At 47.0% G+C, this 19863-nt stretch overlaps 1 protein-coding gene across 1 annotated transcript in view; it reads left to right on the forward strand.

Moving 5' to 3' along the window:
• LOC130609290 (sodium- and chloride-dependent betaine transporter-like) overlaps positions 1–18245 on the forward strand; it is a 40675-nt gene extending 22430 nt beyond the window's left edge. Inside the window, exons 8-15 of the mRNA XM_057428110.1 lie at positions 872–975; positions 2177–2301; positions 2590–2702; positions 3235–3372; positions 4802–4904; positions 11345–11445; positions 12522–12692; positions 15937–18245. Coding sequence (XP_057284093.1) covers positions 872–975; positions 2177–2301; positions 2590–2702; positions 3235–3372; positions 4802–4904; positions 11345–11445; positions 12522–12692; positions 15937–16080 — 999 coding nt within the window. The 3' untranslated portion in view covers positions 16081–18245. The remainder of the gene's footprint in view (positions 1–871; positions 976–2176; positions 2302–2589; positions 2703–3234; positions 3373–4801; positions 4905–11344; positions 11446–12521; positions 12693–15936) is intronic.
• The last annotated feature ends 1618 nt before the right edge of the window (positions 18246–19863 follow it).

The raw sequence follows: 19863 nt of genomic DNA on the forward strand, positions 1-19863 counted from the left end.
TGCCCATGGCTGGAGGGCTCCCATGTATGTGCCTATCTGTGAGAGACCCATGTGGATTTAAGCAGCAATGCCTGGGCTGTGATTCTTTTGAAGGCTACAAAATTGCAGCTGTCTGGATGTTTGCAGCTTGGGCTGCTTAGAGGAGGAAAAAGAGAGTGAGAGGAATGCACAGACAAACAGAAAACAGAAGATACACTCTTCCTGTCTGCCAGCCAACCCGCAGCTCAGGACTGTCCCTGGGAGGGTATGATTCGGCCCATAACACATGGAATAAAAGGACTCCTCCATGGAAGAGAGCACTGAAGCAGTGGTGAACAAGCCCATTCAGCTTTTCCCATGACATGACAGAGCAAAGGGGAACCTGGATGCACGACACCCCACTGGCTTGAAATCTCTCAGCCTGGAGATTTTCTGCCCTTCATCCTGCACTGTAGCCTCAGAGATGTGGGGAACTAGTTTGGGGAGCAGGGAAGGTAATACATCGATCACACAAAGGACTTGATGGCCTGCGTTTGGGATGATTCACCAGTGTGGACCCTGAGCCATACAGGGACCATAGACACCACCGCTCAACTTCAATCAGAGCTGTGCTGCCAGGGCTGCTGTCTCCATGCAGAATGCAAAGGCACAGGACGGAGAAGTGGTGTTACCTTGAGTGAGATGTGGAAATACGGTCCCCTGAAGAGGTTTTTCCTAGATGATTTTCGGTCCAGTTTTCCCAGAGAGATATCCCAGTTTCTACATCCACTAAGCCCCTCTCTGTCTCAAGGGGTTTGTTCTACATGGATTGGAGGTGTTGTTGCTAGACAGGGCACAGCCATTTGTCTATTTTGTTGCCAGGTCTGGAGACCACTGACCTTCTCTATTCCAGGTCTGGATGGATGCAGGCACTCAGATCCTCTTCTCTTATGCCATCTGCCAGGGGTGCTTGACAGCTCTGGGCAGCTACAACAAATACACCAACAACTGTTACAGGTAAGAGGAGCCCGGACTCCTCGTATCCTTCTAGAAATGTGCTGAGATAAATGGCACAGAGCTGCATCTGAGGCAGGATCCATTCACAGGGGAAACTTTAGGTCATACTGCTTTGACTAACAAGCCGCAGAGGCTGAAGTGTAGGATGGAGAGTGGCTGAGGGAACCTGGAGGCTCCAGAAAATGGCTTTAGTAGTGCTTTCCCCTGTGAGTCAGCCTGGAAATGGGAGAGATTGGAGGAGAGGGAGGTTAAAAAATGGGGAATGTCTCCAGCCACTGTGGAGACACTACGGGCTATTTTGACAGGGGGAGTGCTCAAGGGGTGGCATGGCCAGCTCTGCTGTCACTTGCTAGGAAGGGGAGATGGTACAAAGATGATGGCTAAGCCCCCTGTCTCCAGTGCTTTACTATCATCAGGGTAATATACTGTTAGTGGTATTTCTATCCTATCAAGGACATTAATCGAGTCTGTCTGGCCTCCTCCTGGCCCTTGAATTATAGATCTATATTATCCATGGCATGAGCTGGAGCTCAGTGAAGCTATCATGACCATCATCACCTTCCACAGAGACCCAAGGAGCAGGAAATTTGTTATTCCTTCATATATTGCTCCAGCATGGATGGGAAAATGTAATGGTACTTGAGAGACATCAATCATCTCTCCTCTTCTGTTTTCCAATAGGTGTTGCCACAGCTGTTGGTCAGGCAATTAATACTTTTCCCTGGCTATCCTGAAATGCATCTGCCACCAATGGAGTGGGGCACTGACACCTTCCTCTAATGCCTTAGGTGCTTGGACTTGCAGCTTAGCTCTGGCTGGCCCATATGCCCCTCTTTCTTGAGTATGTTTACTTTTGCAGCCTCTTTCATTTCCTAATTTGCCATTTTCCTCACTTTCTCTGTGTTTTGTCTTATTCTCTTGACTCCTGTCACCTTTTTTGTTGCCGTGACCCTATGTATACCGTGGCATCCCATTCACAAGCCACTCTTTGTGCCACGTACAGTCCTGTAACTCTTGAACAGTGGGGTACAAGGTAGGTAGGCTGATTTTTGGATCTGTTCTGAGCATTTTACTTCTGATGGAGTTCAAGAGCTGTTCCTTGGTCCTTGCTGTTTGACCAGGGAAGCTGAACAGACACGATCCCAGGTAGACCCATTCTGCAGCAGGAAACATTGATTTCTCTCTGGTCTCACCCCTGCAGGGACTGCATCATGCTCTGCTTCCTGAACAGTACCACCAGCTTGGTTGCTGGCTTTGCCATATTCTCTGTGCTGGGCTTCATGGCTCGAGAGCAGGGTATACCCATTGCAGAAGTGGCTGAATCAGGTAGGTTTTTCCATGAGACTTCGGAGCCAAGGCAAAACAGAGAGCCTGAAGGGGAGGGGACTTTCAGAAATAAAGCCCAGGATGTTATCTACATCCTCCATTGCTATGGGTGTCTGCAGAAAGGTCTGCAAGACCAGTGCTCTCCAACACAGCTTTCAACCCTGTGTGAGCAAGGAGCTGTGGTGATATGAACTTTGAAGCAGTATGTGACTCACTCCGTACTGCAGGGTGGTGGTGGCAGGTGATGGTGTGGAGGGCACACATGGTCATTCTGTGGTCTGTTGGCAGGTCCTGGCCTGGCTTTCATAGCATATCCAACGGCAGTAACAATGATGCCTGTGTCTCAGCTCTGGTCCTGCCTCTTCTTCCTCATGCTGATCTTCCTGGGACTGGACAGCCAGGTACAGCAAGAGCCCCTCCCCTCTAACATGGAGCCAGTCCTGCTGTACAGAGTGTGTGTTTGATGTTAGGGCTGAGCTCTGCCCCCACAGTCACCTGGCTCGCTTTAGCTTCATGGTGGCAAGGGAAGCTCCCCTCTGTCACAAGGGTTCCTTGTGCCATCTCAGGTGCTTCTTTACTTTGCTTGGGGGGTACAGTCCTCCCCTTGCCTCCCCATCACTTGGTCATTCCCGCTGTGCAACAGCATGCTCTGTTCAGTCTGAGGCAATTCCTTGTACAGCTCACAGTTCATCCCCCCCATAAGGCTGTATTTATTACCCCTTTGGTCGCCAGCTCCAGAGGAGAGCTCAGTGATATATTGAGCTGTATTTGGGTCCCTAGCAGCTGCAGCTGGCCCTTGGTGGCAGCAAAAGAGGCAAAAAGAGAAAGCAAAGAGAAATAAGGATTCGGGTGGATGGACAAAAAAAGAGCAATGAGAGGGAGTGTGTGCTTGGGGAAGGGGAGACACTGATTTTTCTGTCCTGTCTTCTGCAGTTCGTCTGCGTGGAAAGCATGGTAACAGCTCTTATTGACATGTTCCCGGGAGTGCTTCGGAAGAAGGGGCGTCGGGAGCTGCTGATCCTGGCCATTGCAATCTCATGCTACCTGCTGGGCTTATTGCTGGTCACTGAGGTAAGAAAGGAGTAGCTGGGTCATCCAGCCGCACACCAGGAAGCCTGCTAGACTGCGCTGGAGGAGCGGGTAGAGACAGCAAGCTTGTCTTTGATGCTGTTAATTGTCTTTCATTTCTAATGCATTAGCTGGTGTCTCTCACAGCTGGTGCTGCTTTTACCCTGTGTGATGCTAGTGTACTCGCTGTATAACTGAGCCTTCCAGAGACATGGTCCTGCAGCCCAGGGAGGGTGTCTGACATACAGCTTTGTGCAAATACCAGGCCTGGTGGCTAAAACAAGCTGAGCAACACAAGCAGAAGCTCTTCTAAGGGCAGCGATCATTTGCTGGCTGCTTTCCACCAGAAGCAGAGCAGCAGGAGGGGAGGCTGGGGGGATAATGGCTGCATTGTAACCCTGCCTGAGCCAGTGTGAAGCCTGAGATCCTTGGGACCTGGAGGAGCAGAGCTGTGTTGGTGTGGTACTATATGCACAGTGTTTGCCCTGCTTTGCACCTAATAGCCAAGCACCTCTTCCTGCACAGTGATGTGCTGTGCTGCCCATGCACCCCTTGGGCAGGGGTGTGCTGCCTCTGAGTTGCCTTCATGTGCTGTGTAGTGACAGCTAATGCCTGCTAAACCTCTTAGGCACTAGTGGCTGAATGATCCTCCAACAAGATCCTGGCTCAGGGTTTGCTGCAGGCAGCTCCCGCTGCTATCAACAAAACTTTGAGACAAACTGAGTTAAGGGTTCCCATGGCTATTGCATGCCCCCTTGCAGGAGGGCAGGTCCCATCGTTGAAGGATGTTACCTTATATGTGATGGGATGAAGGGGTAATTGCACTGCTACTCTGGCAGTGTTTAGAGCCTTTCAACACTACTTGAAAGCATCTGCTTGACTTGTATTGGAGGGGCTTTCTCTTTTGAGAAAACACAAGAAGTTACGAGAGAGGAGTCATCCACTGACCTGTAGATGTAGCTGATGGCAGCTGTGAGAGCTCAGCTTGAAGGCAGAGGCAGCATGGAAACCACATGCGTCTACCATTGCAGGGCTTGAACCATGAGCAATATGTAAAGATGGATGCAGCTAGAATGAGGTATCTGAATGTTTTGACCCTACTGGGTGCCAAGTTCTGCACTGCTACATGGTATTTTGAAATGATGCTCAAAACTTTCTAACTGGTTTAAAACAAGCAAACAAACTGGTTCCTGCTCCTATGGACACAGAAACCAGCCTGGCCAGCAGTATCATAAAACATGCATGAAATTCTCTCCTGCCACCAGGTCTGACCGTCTTTTTGGGACAGATGTGGGGACAGACCCAAGAGAATCTCCTTTTCTCCCATTTGCTCTAGGGGCAGTGTTTCTGCTGTTATTCTGCTTGCCTCAGTCATTCTTCCCTGACATGCAGTAGTTCTGCCATGACTATCTCTCCTCTACCTCTTCAACAGGGTGGGATGTACATCTTCCAGCTCTTTGACTACTATGCTGCCAGTGGCACGTGCCTGCTCTTCCTGGCCATTTTTGAGGTCATCTGTGTAGGATGGGTGTATGGTGAGTGGAGGACAAAAGGCTGTGTTGCTTTTTCTCAAGGCAAGGATGGGGGGTTGAGAAGTAGAAATGGATAGAAAAAATCCTTAGAGGGCAAAGAAATGCTGTAATTACCCCCTTTCTTGTCTGATTTCTACTGTGTTTACTTGCAATATTTCTTAATTGCTCCATTTGCAGTAGGAATGGGTTTTCCCTCTCTGAAGGTTCCTCATGTTGAACTATCTTGCTGCTCTGCCCATCTGCCCTTTAAATTAGAAAATGAGCTATAGGGAGGTGACTGCTGTTCTTTGGCCTCTGTTACTGTGTGCTTATGTTGTGCCTTTAGCTTCAACCTGTCAGTTGATTTAACACTAATTGCTGGGATGCAGGCTTGCTGTGTGTTACTTCTGCAATGATACACACTTCCTGTTTGCATGGGCTGTGATGGCAGTCCAAAAAGGAGCAGGAGGGACTGCTTTGGCTGTCAGTGAAGTCTGCAACTAAAGTACTCAGAAGCAGGATTAATCTGAGCTCCATGAACCCTCAGAAGGAAACCATCTACTTGCTAGTCTGTACAGAAAGAAGAGTATCCTGTGATACAGAATCATAGAATCAAGTCGGTTGAAAAAGACCCTTAAGATCATCAAGTCCAACCTTTACTATCCTACAGGAGATCTCTTCCTGAGAGCACAGGCTGCAGTTCACCTCCCTGAAGCTCGCATCGAGGATGCCAATTTTCAGGGAAAGTGTCTAGTTGTGTGTGATGCAGAGCAGCTGCTCTCTCTCATTTGTTTCATGGAGCTAAGGGAGCTCACTACCTGTAAGGATCATACAAAGCTGTAGTAAATGTCACCTTAGACCAGACCCTCAGCATCCCACAGTCATGCATCTGCTGGCTCCTAGCTACACCGAGCAATGTGGGTATCCTAACCCAAGATAAAAACTGTAGGCATGAGCATCAGGTTGTGTCTCTTTCAATGGCCAGTAGTGGACACTCAGTAAGGAGTGAAATAGCAGAAAAGTTAACAATGATACTTTCTGTGAATATTCTTCCAGCTTCTATCAACTTATTAGAACCATAGAATGGTTCGGGTTGGATGAGACTTTTAAAGGTCATCCAGTCCACCCTCCTGCCATGGGGGAATGGGGTCTTTCGCTAGACCAGGTTGCTCCAATACCTGTTGAACCTGCCCTTGAGCACTGCCAGGGGTGGGGTATCCACAACTGCTCTGGGCAACCTGTGCCAGTGCATCACCACCCTCATAGTGAAGAATTTCTTCCTTCTATCCAACCTAAATCTACCATCTTTCAGTTTAAAACTGTTGTGCCTTGTTCTGTCACTACAAGCCCTAGTAAAAAGTCTCACTCTGTCTTTCTTACAATCACACTTTATATGTTGAAAGGCCATGATACTGTCTCACTAGAACCTTTTCTTCTCTGGGGTGAGTAAACCCTTCTCTCTCAGCCTTTCTTCACGAGAGGTGCTGCAGCCCCTTACCATTTTCGTGGCCCTTCTCTGGACCCACTCTAGTAGGTCCATGTCTGGGGGTCCCAGAGCCAGATGCAATACCCTGCTTGCTGCACAGGGGTTCCCAAAGCCAAAAGTAAAATCTGTTTATTTCCTTTCTGTTATTTTTCCCAGTTGACTCAGGTAAGCTTTTATCATCCACAAAATGTTGCAGCAGGGAGCTCCATGGTCAAGTGTTGCTTTGAGGATTCACCCTCTTTGCCTTGTTTTGAATGTCATTGCTAATTTCATTTGGTGCCACTTTTGTCCTGGTTTAGAAGCGATAGCGAACAGTCAGCCCCTTTGTGCTCTCTTTGGTGCTTACAGTTCAATAAACATTGCATTGGCTGTAGTGGAGCTGCTGATGAAGGGGTTATCAGTTTCTCCAAAAGCTTTACCTACAGCAGGAGCCAATTGCTAGTCTGGATGGACTCCTTTCTTACTGAAATGGTAGCAGGTCCAGCTGCTTGACCTCTGTGGAATGCAAGAAAAGCAGATATGTAAGAGAGATTTATTCTAGAGAGATGACCTGCAAGGGAAGCTCACCTGAGAGCTTGCAGTATCACACCATGGCCTGATTTTAATGAGCTGCCTTCTACCCAGTCCCTGTGGAATTTACAGCGGGATGGAGATTCCCATCCATCTGTGACAAGGCTTCATCATCACCATGCTCAGTTACATTAAACTGCATCCCTGGCGGCATTCAAGGCTAGGTTGAGCAGAACCTCGGGTGACATGGTTTAGTGTGAGGTGTCCCTGACCATGGCAAGGGGGTTGGAACTTGATGATCTTAAGGTCCTTTCCAAAACTAACTATTCTATGATTATGCTTTATTATATAACCTTCTCCTGCCATTTTTATGGTCACACAGGCCACATGCCTTTTTCAACAACACATGGAGAGGAGCAATGGCAGACAACGAGCAGCAGGAGAGGTGACGCTGCCCCAGCAGCCTGTAAGGAAGACAGAGCAGCTGGGGACTGAGAAATGGCTCTTTCTCTCACCATCATGGGTTCATTTACTCCCTTTTGGTTTTTTACCCTCTTGATGTTCTGCTTTGCATCCTTTGGGCTGATTCTGGTCCTAAATGTACTCAGAGGGCCAAGGTGAGGCATCTTAATGGAAAACAAAGTGCCTGGTGCCAACTGATGTTTTTTTCCCCAGCCTGAGAGTTGGCAGGGCTGAGTCTCTTGCTTACACTGTGAAGAATGACAGCATTTTTGCTAACACAAATATCTGTTCCGAGTTTCCCCTCTCCCAGCACATACGCCAACCACCCACCACTTGGCAGCTTTCCACTGCTGCCAGGCAGCTGCTCTTGCAAAGATCTGAGGGTTTCCTCACATATTGCTCTGCCTGTGAAAGGACCGTGCAGCATTGGACCTGCTGATGGTGTTCCCTAGAGGGGAGTGCCAGAGGGATTTGGGATTTACCCCCCTCCTTCTCCTCTCTTGCTTTCACTTTGGGATAGGCAGCCCTCAGAGAAGCAGGCATGGTTTTTGAGCACTGGGATTCACAACATGATGCCGCCAAAATGTGCTGCAGGGAGGGTATTTTCCAGGCAGTCACAGCGTGCACAGTAGGATTAACTGTTCCAGGAGAAAGCAAGTGCCTCCCTCACTGCAGGAGAGCAGCAGCTGAAACCTTTAGGGCTGTTTGTGAAGCTAAAGCAAACTGATGCCAGTGGGTACCTGTGGGTGCCCCCAGGGTGAGCCCACATTGTGCTGGTATAAATCTTTCTCTCCCTCTCTCTCTCACAAGCAGTGTGGCTGCCAAAAGCAGCAGCCTCCTCCTGCCTGGATCCTGCCCCTCGGGCTTGCTCTTGCTGTGTGTGCTTTATCCTCTGAGATGCACCAGCTATGGGCAATATATGTTGATTTATGGACCATACCTGGTACCCAAAGGGTTCACTGTTGCAGTGCCACAGTGCCTCTGGCATTTTGCACAGGTTTGGGGCAGGTGTTGATGCTGCAGGTTTGAGACAGAGGGAGCATACATAAGCTTAGCACTATGGCATAGAGCCGGGGTTATTACCTATTGAAATCCTGTGGATGAAATTTGATCTAGATGAATGCAAAACAATGCAGCTTGGGAGAAAAGATTTAAAAGGGAGGGTTTACTTCCCTAGATTCCAAACTAGGAGACCTGTGAAACTCCCTGTTTCTGAATATTGTAAAAATTGAATAGAATCTCTGTCCCGTTTGTTTTGGGTGTCACTTGCAGTTGTTAGTAAAATAAGAAGGGCTCTATAAGGACAAGGCATAAGGATGTATGCAAATATCTAGTTGATTTTATGTGAAACTTATTCACATGAATGTATGTAGCAAAATTATATGAGTTGTCAGAAAAGCATGCAGCAGCTTTGAAAGCATATGGGATTGGTCAGCGCAAGAGAATTGGTACCAGCATGTATGGATAACTACCCTGTGCCTGCATGCCATTCTTCCTTGTCTTGGTATACTGGGGATAAAAGCAAACATCATTGTTCACTCAACAAAAATCTCTTTGGGGAAATCTTTATGGTTTTCTCTGCAGGAGCTTTATCTTATTCTTCTAATATACTGGGAAGAGAGGGGGACTGCACACATCCTCCAGCTCTCAATTTGCTCAAAACCGAATGATGAGTGATTCAACTGATGACTTCTAAAGCTTGATTACTTTTTCATCTGCCTGTGAAATGTAGAACGTGTAAAACCTCCTGTTCATATACTCTCCAAGGACATTCATGTCAGTCCTCCCTGCATTTCATCACATCACCTACTGACTGCCACAGCAGCCATGGAAATGCAGGACCTGATAATTGTACTAGAGAGAATAAGGGTAAGGATAGGTGGAGACACACCATAACTAACAACGTAAGTTTTGGGTTGCTTTCTTAATGGAGGATTCATGTCTGTTATGTCCTTCTTTTTGTTTGCCATCTTTGTATTTCTTTAATTGCTATGTCTCTTCTACTAGATCCAGATTTGCAGTAATAATTTGGCTTCTGTAAAGCTGCATTATGACTTAATTTATCAGTCATATATTTGACATCACAGTGTGTTTCTGTGGAAACACTCTATGGTACAAGAGACTATGCTATGCTCATATTCTAAACCTCTAGTCACATCATTTATGTTTCTCTCATTTTTTTTTCACCTTGTGGAAGATTCTGGCTTTTTGGCAAAGTAATTTTTTTATATCATCTTCCTTTCATCCCCAGTATATTTTCAGAAATGCTATCTGAAGCCTCATGATATTTACAGCTTGGAAGCTTTAGGGTTCTGTTCCCTGGTGTAGGCTGGGCTCCCACACAAGGCTGCGTGTCCCTTGATATGCCACAGCTTGTTGTATTTGCTGTCTTTGCTTGAGGCTACTTGTTAACTTGCCAACTCAAGATGGGAACCATGAAGTGTTCAAAGAACCTGGCCGCCTGCTCCCCTTTCCCCCACCCCAGCCTAAATACTGCAGGAAGCTGGATTTAAAAGAGCTTTCCTGCAAACATTAGTCATGGGATATAGAAAATAATGCAAAGAATTACAAAAAAGAAAAGCTCACTTAATGTGCTTTTGTAGCATTCATGCATTTAAAGGAAACATGGGAATTTAATTCTAAGGCATAAAGAACACAAACCAAAATAAACCTCACCAAACCCCAAACACCCACAAGTGCGGCCAGCCCTCTAAGCACATATATCTCTCAGCCGAGCTTTCTGGTGTTAAGACTCAAAGAAGCAAGGTCTCATCACATTTGCATGTGGGAACCGTGGCATCACCATGAGCTCATAGCTGAATAAACATCCCTAAAGGCAGAGTCCTTCTTTATCAGCTAAGCACAGTATTATTTCATCCCAACGTGCTTAACTGGTAATCCTTTTTCTGGGCAGGCTATCTCTGTTTCTTTTTTTGTCCAATATTGTTGCCTTTGTTTTACCTGAGGCAGTCTGATATAGTACCTCTGGTTAGCTCTAATGAAGATAATGTTAGGGCATCTTGTCAATGGCTTTTTGATTCTTCTTCATTTTGCACCTCTTTCTGGCCATGATTAGGTGCTTGATCCTTGAAGATATCCTAAAGCTTACTACAAAGGGTTTCCTGAAGTTCATCTGCGTTATGTCCTCTCCTCAATATACCATTGCATATATTCTCTCTTTGAGCTTTGGGTTTAGAGGAGTCACTGGTTAGGGTCTGGCCAGTGGCAGGACTTTTAGATGCTCTTCAGAGGTATACCCCTCTCTGTTACACTATGGCATTCAGGTGGGCCCCACATACTGTTAACAACATAATCCAGTCAGTGAAACTAATAAGAGGAGAAGGAGTAGATGAGGCACCCACCGGACAGCTCCCATCGGAAAGGACAGCAGCACTTGCAGATGGAGGGTTTGGTTTCCAGAAGAGATTGTCAGGTCTTCTAGGTCTATGTGAACAACGAAGTATTCTGTGGAATGCAGACTCTTGACAGGGGAAATTCCCAGCTCAGTGGCAGTTCTTGACACGACTTCCCTGGTGTGCTGATCTGGTTACAAAAAAATGGTTTTGTTTGGTGCCTCCCACTCTCTTTGTTTCTTTTGGCACTCTGGACTCACACAATCCCATGCGCTCAACCTGCAAGGGCTTTCCCTTGCTTTTCTATAAACCAGGCACCCCTCCTTGCCTTGTACTGGTTCTTACCGACTCTGAGTGGCACATGGGCTGCATCCTCTCACAGCTGCTGCTGTCTGTGGGACAAGGCATTTCTTCTGTGTCAAGCCTTCTGATAAGTTATAGCTAAAGTTAAAAGCCGTCATATGTATTTAACTACAGATGGGCCTTTTCAAAGCCAGGAAGGACCATCACCTGCTACTGTATTATTGAGACAGCTGTGGTTTTGCCAGGAGTAAACACTGAGGATAAAGAAAGTTGGGATCTGATATGAATAGTGGTTGAAGGAAACAATGATCTGACCTCTGACTTTGTCTCTGTGCTGGCTGGTGGACAAGGTGCCAACCGCTTCTACGACAACATTGAGGACATGATTGGTTTCCGGCCATGGCCCTTGATCAAGATATGCTGGCTGGTGTTCACCCCGGGTATGTGCTTGGTAAGTGCAATTACAACAACGTGGCGTGTTATTCTGGGTCCCTGGGCTCTCAGTAGGAAAGGTTGATTTGTCTTCAAGGTGCTGCTGTAATATTTTCAAGCTGTTATGGAGCACCAGAAGCTTGTCCATAGCTGAGGTTGGTGTTTATTTCCCTTTGTAAAGCCTTCTCTTTTGCTTGGAAAATTAGTTCAGCTTGAAAAGCTACTTATTTACTGTGAAGGCAAAGGGAAATGTGTCCTCAAAGTCTGGAGAGGTTTGGTTAAATTACTTTTGAAAAGAAGACCGGTGAGAATTACCCTGTTCTGAAATACTTGCTTCAGCCTGTGTTCCTGGGACCTCCTGTGGTTCAGAAATAGTTTTCCACAGCCACTTGTTTTCTACATTATTAAATATCTCCTAAAACTTCTGTGACAACTGTGTTTAAAGAAAACGCACCCCAAGTCAGGCATGTTCTTGCCTCGTCTGAGTTTATGTCCAGTCTTGCCCCACTGACTTTTACATGATTTCTAAGCCACATTTTGCTCCTGCATCTGATGTTGAGTTGGGATTTTTTTAACCTCAGTGGGAACCCAGATGGAATCTACAGCTACAGCTTACAAAAGGTTTCTAGTGCTTTGTCCTCAGGCTCCAGCAGGAGTTGAAAATCGGGGAAATTTTCAAAGCAGCCCAAATCATCTGAGTGCCCTGGTGTTAGAGAGCCCCAGGAGGTGTAAATCTCTGCCTGCATGGTACTTCTGGAGGGCTTCTGCCAGTGAGAACTACAGTTCCTGACTTTGATATGAATAAATTGGTGTCTCAGTGTTGCTGGACCCTCAAAGCTGCTGCCAGCTTTGCTTAGGTTGAAATCTTCAGAAGTCTGAAGGCTTCACACTGCAGGGAAGCCTGGCCGTGGATCTGAGATGACTCCTTTTGCAGTCAGCGTGCACCAAGCTCTTCTGTGCTGCAGCTAGCAAGGTCCATGCTAGTCCATGCAAGAGAGAACACTCACTGCCCCCCAGGCAGTGCTTGCAGGGTGGCTAGGCTGCCTGGCTTGGCTGCTCCCTTTGCTCTGGCTATGTCTGTTTTCTGCTTCTCAGGCTGTCTTCCTGTTTTCCCTGATCAAGTACACACCCTTGAAATACAACAATTCCTACATATACCCAGCCTGGGGCTACATGGTCGGCTGGCTGATGGCACTGTCCTCCATGGTTTGTATTCCTCTCTACGCCATCTTCATCCTCCTGAAAACCAAAGGACCCCTGAAGCAGGTACTGTGATTGTGGTCACTGGGACGTTTGTTGATGCTTTCCCCAAACGGCTCACTGGAAAGGCCCCAGGGAAGAGGCATGTTGACATATTTCTCCTCTGAGAAGGCAAGGGAGGGTGAGGGTGGCCCTTCCCCAGAATGCCCTGTAGCTCTTGCTGGCAATCTGGAGGGACTGAAGAATCTCAGCACAGCTCCCATGGTGATCATCCAATGTTCAGTCTTCCATGAGACATTGCACCACAATGCTCAGCGCAATATATAGACACATGCACAGTGTCTTCAGCGCTGGCTCCCCTGGATGGCAGAGGGCTCCTTCAGTGTGGGCTACAGAGGTCACAGGCTGTTTGGTTTGGTTTATGGTTCAGGTAGTCCCATTGGTCATATAAGTAAAGATGGCAGGCTACCACCTCTGTCTGCTTTCTTGTTACTCAGTGGTGCCACCCTTGCAAATCAGGTGCAAAACCATGATCTGTTTTGCCTTTACTTCTTGTCCCTTGATCCTGCTCCCGTTTTAGTCCTGGGTCAGGACCATGTTATTTTCTCTGAAGAAAGTACCCAAGGTTGTTAAACAGGACTTGCTAACAGAGCTGCAAAGGGTCTACCCTGTGCCATGCCCAAGCCTGCCCACTTTCACTGTAGACACTTTCTCATTTTCCTTATCCTACATAGAACTGTGTCTAGGAAGGCGGCGTCATCTCCCATCATCAAGACACCCCACCTGACCCATGCCTGGGTGATGTACAGTGCATATAAATTCCTGCACAATTTCTCTTCTGGTCCTTCCCCATTCTCACTGGTTGCAGGCTCATCTATGGCTGGTTTCAGGGTGGAGCAGGTGAACGTGGGATGGGAGCATCCCTGTGGCTCTGGTGTAGTCTGGCAGTCACATTGAGGGGTGATGGTATGGAGGACTCTGTACTGCCAACATAGCTAGGGATGGGCTGCTTGCAGGATGTCCTCATTGGCTCCATTGCCCCAGGGAAGGTGAATCTATGCCCAGAGGGGCTCTTATCTACAGGATGGGAGATGTGACTTAATAGGGAGTAACAGGAGCTGTGGCAGACCTAGCTAAATGCTCATCTCAGGCTCAGGACAAGATACAGTGTAGTGCCAAGATGGAAATGGTAGCATTGAAAGTCTTCAGTGAAACAGTGAGAGGGGCATAAGCCCTGAAGGCAAGAAGGTGGAGAAGTATGATGCTGTGAAATGGTTTCTGCTTAGCAGCCTTTGGCCCTTGGGCCTCCTGGTTGCCATTGGTGGCCATGAAGAGACTACAAGGCTGAGAGGGAGCTTGCAGCTGTAGAGCTCCCACTGTGAGGAACGGCAGGTGAATCTTGTGCCAAGATGCTGTGTTATGGCTTGCTTCAAGTTCAGATCTTGAGTCCTGTCTCTTACAGCCCTCTCCTGTGCTCCAGGCCATTTAGTGGTAAGGCATCTGTCCTTTCCCATGGCTGGTTTGAAGAGTTTGAGTGGGTGAATGATGACACATCTGACCCCCCAGAGCTCAGAGGTTTCATATGTCTAATTGAGGACCCGGAGCTGTCACTGAAGTAATTGCCCAAATGTCCAGCCTGCTACACAAGCAATATTTCTCACCTGTTGCAAAGTGCTTTGAGCCCTTGGACTGAAATGCTGCTGTGAGTAGTGTTAATGCTTATTTTACAGCACATCCGAGGAATTGATTTGGCCAATTTCAGATGGAGTGTTTTTCCATTTGCCCTGGTTAAATGATATTAGCTGTAATTTCCAGGGACTTCTCAGTTATCTTCACACGAGGAAAAGTCCAAGGATGTAGTTTAGGAAGGAATTGGCTGCTAAACCTGGGTTGATTGAGGGGAAAGTCAAAGCCAACCACATGATACCTTCTGGAACAGTTGCACCTGCTTTGAAAACCGGTTTTCTCAAAGTGTACCTGTTCCCTTTTTCCAGTCACGCCCCAGAAATGTAATGAATTAATTTCCTGACACAGATGCTCCCAGGAACAGTGTCTTTCAACTGAATAGTGCAAACCATTCACTGAAAGCAAGTTTGTAATTAGTAATTATGATCAGCCACTGCAACAGACTGATTTCTCATTACACTTGACTGACCAAGAAACACAAAAGTTGTTTCCTAATGTGTCTGATTAAGACAGCTTAAGCTCCAAAGACTGAAAACTCGCAATGAGCTGCTCACAGAGCAGCTGCAGGCAGGGCCCAAATTCAGAAATCATAGAGCAAATAGTTTAGTGAATGAGTGAGGTACGGGATTCTGGCAGACACTTTACTAGGAATGGAAGCACTGAAATTAGTCCAGCAGTTCATGGATGCATTGCCTATTCTGCTTGCAATGCGCTCTGCAAGGGAGGAATGTGCATTGGCCTGAACAGCTTTTGGTGGAAAAAGTTAGTGACTGTGTAAGTCAGTTTTCAGCAAGGGAATGATATGCTGGCTCACACTGCTGGGTGAGTGACTGCAGCATACAAAGCATTATTTGGCTTTGGGAGGAGATGAGGCACTCAGGAAGGGGGTTTGAAATGGTATGAGAAAGACCAGAAATTCACAGCAGCTGTCTCTGTGGACCAGCAAATTCTGCCCAGAGCTCCAAGTTCTGTGCCCTTTTTAAGGATTAACTCCCCCTTCAGCACCCCTGCATTGCAGAAGATGGAGGGAGGTAAGGGCAGGCAGCTGCCCCACAGTCTCTGCTTGCACCATTGCAGTGTGTCTGGCTGGAAGGGGGGAGATGGGGTGGCTTGGGGGCTGGAACCAGTCTGTGGAGGGACTGCTTTACCAGTGACATGCCGCTGAGGTAGGTATCACCTGCCATCCTGTTTTGGACCATAGTGGGACATGCCCAGCACCTGCTGGTGGTCAGACATTTGGAAGGTTCCACAGATCCCACCAAAGTCAGTGAGAAGCACAGCAACTTGGCACAGGGGAAAAAAGGGCTATAGAGCTTTAGCTATGGTCTCTGGGGCTAATCTCTAGCATCTTTCCTTGCAGAAACAAACACATCTGTGAGGAGCCACATACATTGCACAGTCAGTTCACAGCTGGGGTTTGAGCCCGTAGGTGGATTAGTTGTCACTGAGGGCAGTTAAAGCAAGCCTGCTCTCCTTCCTCTCCCTTGGACAGCTGCTCAGCGAGAGGAGCAGGGAGCTGGGAGCATTCGCTCTCTAGGTGCCTTTGCCCGCAGCAATGGTTGTGGATCGCTATTGGGTGTCACTTTGTTTATCAGCTTAATTAACAGAGGCTTTCTCTCCACAGCGGTTAACTCAGCTGATTTCCCCAGCGGAGGACCTGCTGCAGCCAAAGAAGCATATGGCGGGGCTGTCTGAACTGAGGCGCCAGGGATGGTCCCCTCCAGTCCAGAAGGTGCTCAGCACCACAGAGAGAGAAACCAACTTCTAAGGCACTGGGGATGTCTCCTCCATACCTTGAACTGATTCGCTCTCTCATTCCCGAGGTGGTTTCTTTTCTCTCCACATCCGAGACAGAAGCATCTGGGACACCCTCTCCTTCCAGCCAGCTGGTTGCACCCACGGGGGAAACTGCTTGTTTTGACACCCTATGAACAGCTCTCCCTGTCAGCAGATGAGGAGAGAGCAACACGCTTTTGTTGGAAGTGTCCTCCGGGACTGGCACTGGTGGGGAAGAGAGAAACAACGTGTTAACAAAGAAAGAGAAGTTAAACAAAATAGGCAGTCGTGTTGGGAGGAGGAAAGGAAACCACAGTGGTGAGAGAGAGAAGATTAAAAAGGTGTGCAGGAGTAAAGTTAGGGATGTGAAGGCACAAAACGATGGGGTGTTAGTGCCAGGAATAAGTAAGTTGGTTCAGAAGTACACAAGAAGCTGGACGATGACAAAGGAAAGTGCATTGCTAGGTCACCTACATACAAGGGAGAAGGAGCCAGGAACATATCATAAGCAATGATAAAAGGAAGCTGCAGTGTTAGTACTTATGGCTTCAGTTGTTGTTGAAAGGGAAGAGAAGTGACAGGGTGCTTGATGCAATCCTAGTTACTGATGATGGATCTCAAGGCAGTCTCAGGCTGGAAAAGGGGTGAGGAATAACTACCTAGGGGACTTGCTCTTGGTCAAAACTACACGGCCCAGTGAAAGCACATCAGAGAGTGAAACAGCTGAATACTTGACAGTGCTTTCAGAAAATTCCTGGAGTGCAGGAAAAGTCCCAGAGCAGCTGGTGAAAAAAATGAGCTGCAGCACAGCAGGGACAAATGAGACCCTGGGGACTGCACGCCCACAAATTTAACTGCACTACAGGGGCATTTTGTAGAGGAATTAATGAAGGAGGCCTGATTCTGTGCTGCAGAGTAGCTTTGGGGAGAGGGTGGGAGAAGGATTGTGCTCCCTTGGCTTTGTTGCAGATGGCTTCTCAGGGGATAAGGAAGACATAATCAGGTGCAATAATCATAAGCTCCAGCAAGATAAAGCAATCATTAATAGGTAAGATGAGTTCATTGGAAGCAGATTTGTCGAACTAAAGGTCTGTCGTTGCCAGGGTAGTCATGAATGTGAGGCACTGGCTGGGAGGGATTGTGCACGGATGTGGCGTTTGATGCAGTCCCAGACTGCTCTGTCCTGTGGAGGCTGGGGCTGCAGAACTCCTTGCCAAAACCTGCTTGAAGGCCTATCTGAATTTCACAGTTAAAACCACAGGAAAAGCTGGTGGCAGGATCCCCCAGGGAGCTTTGCCATGGTCGAGGTGCACGGCTGTGTTGCAATAGTGGCACATCAAACCCATGTAGGAGAGTGGCCGTTAAAAAGAATCGGAGATGCCACAGACTCCTTTCCCTTGTTCCTCATTCTAAGTAATTGCTTTTCCCTGTGCTGTGTGGAGATAAACCACCAGCACTGAAAGTAAGCAGGAAAATCAGGCCTCATCTGTGCAGTGTGGTACCTATTCCGATTGCTATGGGAACCTTATCTTTTGCAGTTTCCTGTGAGTTTAACTGGAGAATTAGCATAGGGCAATCATTTCCCCATTTAATTTCCTTTCCTTTAAAAACTAAAAAACTGTTGGTGAAATGAACACTGGAAGTCAAATATCAACATTTACATCTCTCTGGCACATTGTCATTTAATTGGAGATGATTTACTCCAAAAGGTAGAGGTAGCCAGCAAACCTCATTCCTGCTCCCTGGAAAGGACTGCAGCACCACATAAGATACCATTTATTTTATGTTTGTTTTTCAAAGAGCTGAATGTCATGCTGCAGCAATAGTCGTGGGAAGAGCTTAACATCCAGAGGCTTCAGTCAGGCCTCATGGTAAGTATATTGGTGTTATTTTCCCCTGCAGTGGGTCTCTACATGCAGTCGGAGCAAAAGCCAGTGGCTGCCACCAATAAGACATTTAACCCCTTTGCTCCTGCTGCCATGCCTCTAAGGTGTAAGGTAGTCCATGCTGCCAGAGAAGTCATGGAGATGTGTTCACTCCTTTTTCTGAGGTTGTCAGATAACACTGCAAAAATCCTAGGCAGAAATAAACCACTTTTTCAGTTTTGAGCACAAACATGGGGTTATGTTATTGAAAATAAATACTTCATGAACTGAATCCTCTGTTGCTTTTGTGTTACCTGAGAGTAGTGTCCCACCTCTGCAAGGAAGCTGCCTATTTTAATAAAGTCAGAGGAGGTATTACTGTCCCCATTGAAAGCAACTACAGAATTCCCAGGATCAGGAAATTAATCCAGGTGCTTTGGATGGGATTGATAGAGTCTCAAGAGGTTCAAGGGAAAGCTCAGTGACCCAGGTACACCCAAAACAAAGGAAAATGCCATCAGTAACTCTTCTGCTATAAGACCCTGCAGCATGCAGGCATAGTTAGAGACCAAGTAATGGTTTACTAAATTTATATGAAGACCTCAGGCATTGCTGCATACATACAATAGATCTGACAGGTCTCCATCAGCCCCTTGAAGTCAGCACTTCTGGAGACCTCCAAGTCTGATGGGAAAGAGCTCCCCTCCTGCACACCACGAGGATGTAAATGCTCTGTTGAAGGGATGGTATGGAGAAAATGGAGATATTATTTTCCCCCTGTAACTGTTGATAACATGCCAAGACATGATGCAGTTGTAGTCCAAGAGAAGTTATGATGTGGCCATACTGTGCTGCTCCTCCTGGTTGGAGTTAAAACACTGGATATGTATGAATGAACAGACATCTGTCAAGCACCTAATTACCACTTTTGAGATTTCAGGTTTGTTTGGTTTTTTTTTCCATTGAAAAGGCCATTTCCACCCCACTCTCCAGAAAGGAGGGACAGTAAAATAGTTTGTTAAAAAACAGATCAGGCCCAAATGTCTTGTATTTTCCTTCTCCTTTCTTCATTCTCTGTTTCTTTCCTTCCCTTCCCATTTTTCCTGTTCAGTCTTCCCTCTCTTCTTCCTTTAACAGTGCCCTTCCGGCAAGTTTCTTCTTCCCAAATATAAATGTGTTGCTCTTGAACCTCTTCTCTTAGATCCTCATCTGAATGAAAGTGATTCCTTGTCTGGCTGGACTGCTGCTCCCTGCACTTGACCAGACAGGGAGACAATTCTTGCTTTTCTACCTTTGTCCAGCATGAAGTAATATGTATTTCTTCTCATCATGAGGATATCTTCTATTTTCATGACTCCAGCCCTCAACACAGTTTTTTTGGGTGAAGAGAATTGCAGCAGCATATCCTCTTGGTTTGAGCTAAGTTGGGTTTGAACACGGTAAAAGATTAATGTTCATGAAAGGAGAAAATAAAATAAAATAAACTTTCAAAAATTAAGGATTAAAATGTAAGACCTGGGAGGCTGAGGAGATGTGTATATGCTGCTATCCAGCTCACTCCACAGGGCTGCAAGGAAGGGCTGGGGCATTAGGAACAGACTTTATTCCTGAATCTCTTGCTGGTGCCCAGGGAAGAGAAGAAACATGTCTAACAGTGATGGTGGGGCAGGAGGCGGAGAGCTTGTTTTGCTTTGTTTTGTTTTTAAACCCAGAATAAGCCCGGCCTCCCCAACTGCTCTTGGAGCATGAATCTGGCTCTGTTCTGAATCCCTGACCTATGACTGCAAAGGGAGGACATGTATTTTTGGAGCTGTCTGTTCTGGTTTGTCAAGCCTGTGCTTGGAAAGCTTTGTGGAAAAGAAAGGGATTCCCAGGGAGAAATGCTTTCAATGGCTGTGCAAAGCTAGCTG

Source organism: Pezoporus wallicus, unplaced genomic scaffold (genome assembly GCF_028554395.1).
Source record: "Pezoporus wallicus isolate ANWC-B61680 ecotype Strahan unplaced genomic scaffold, APGP_CSIRO_Pwel_v1 contig_2908, whole genome shotgun sequence".
NCBI lineage: Eukaryota > Metazoa > Chordata > Aves > Psittaciformes > Psittacidae > Pezoporus > Pezoporus wallicus.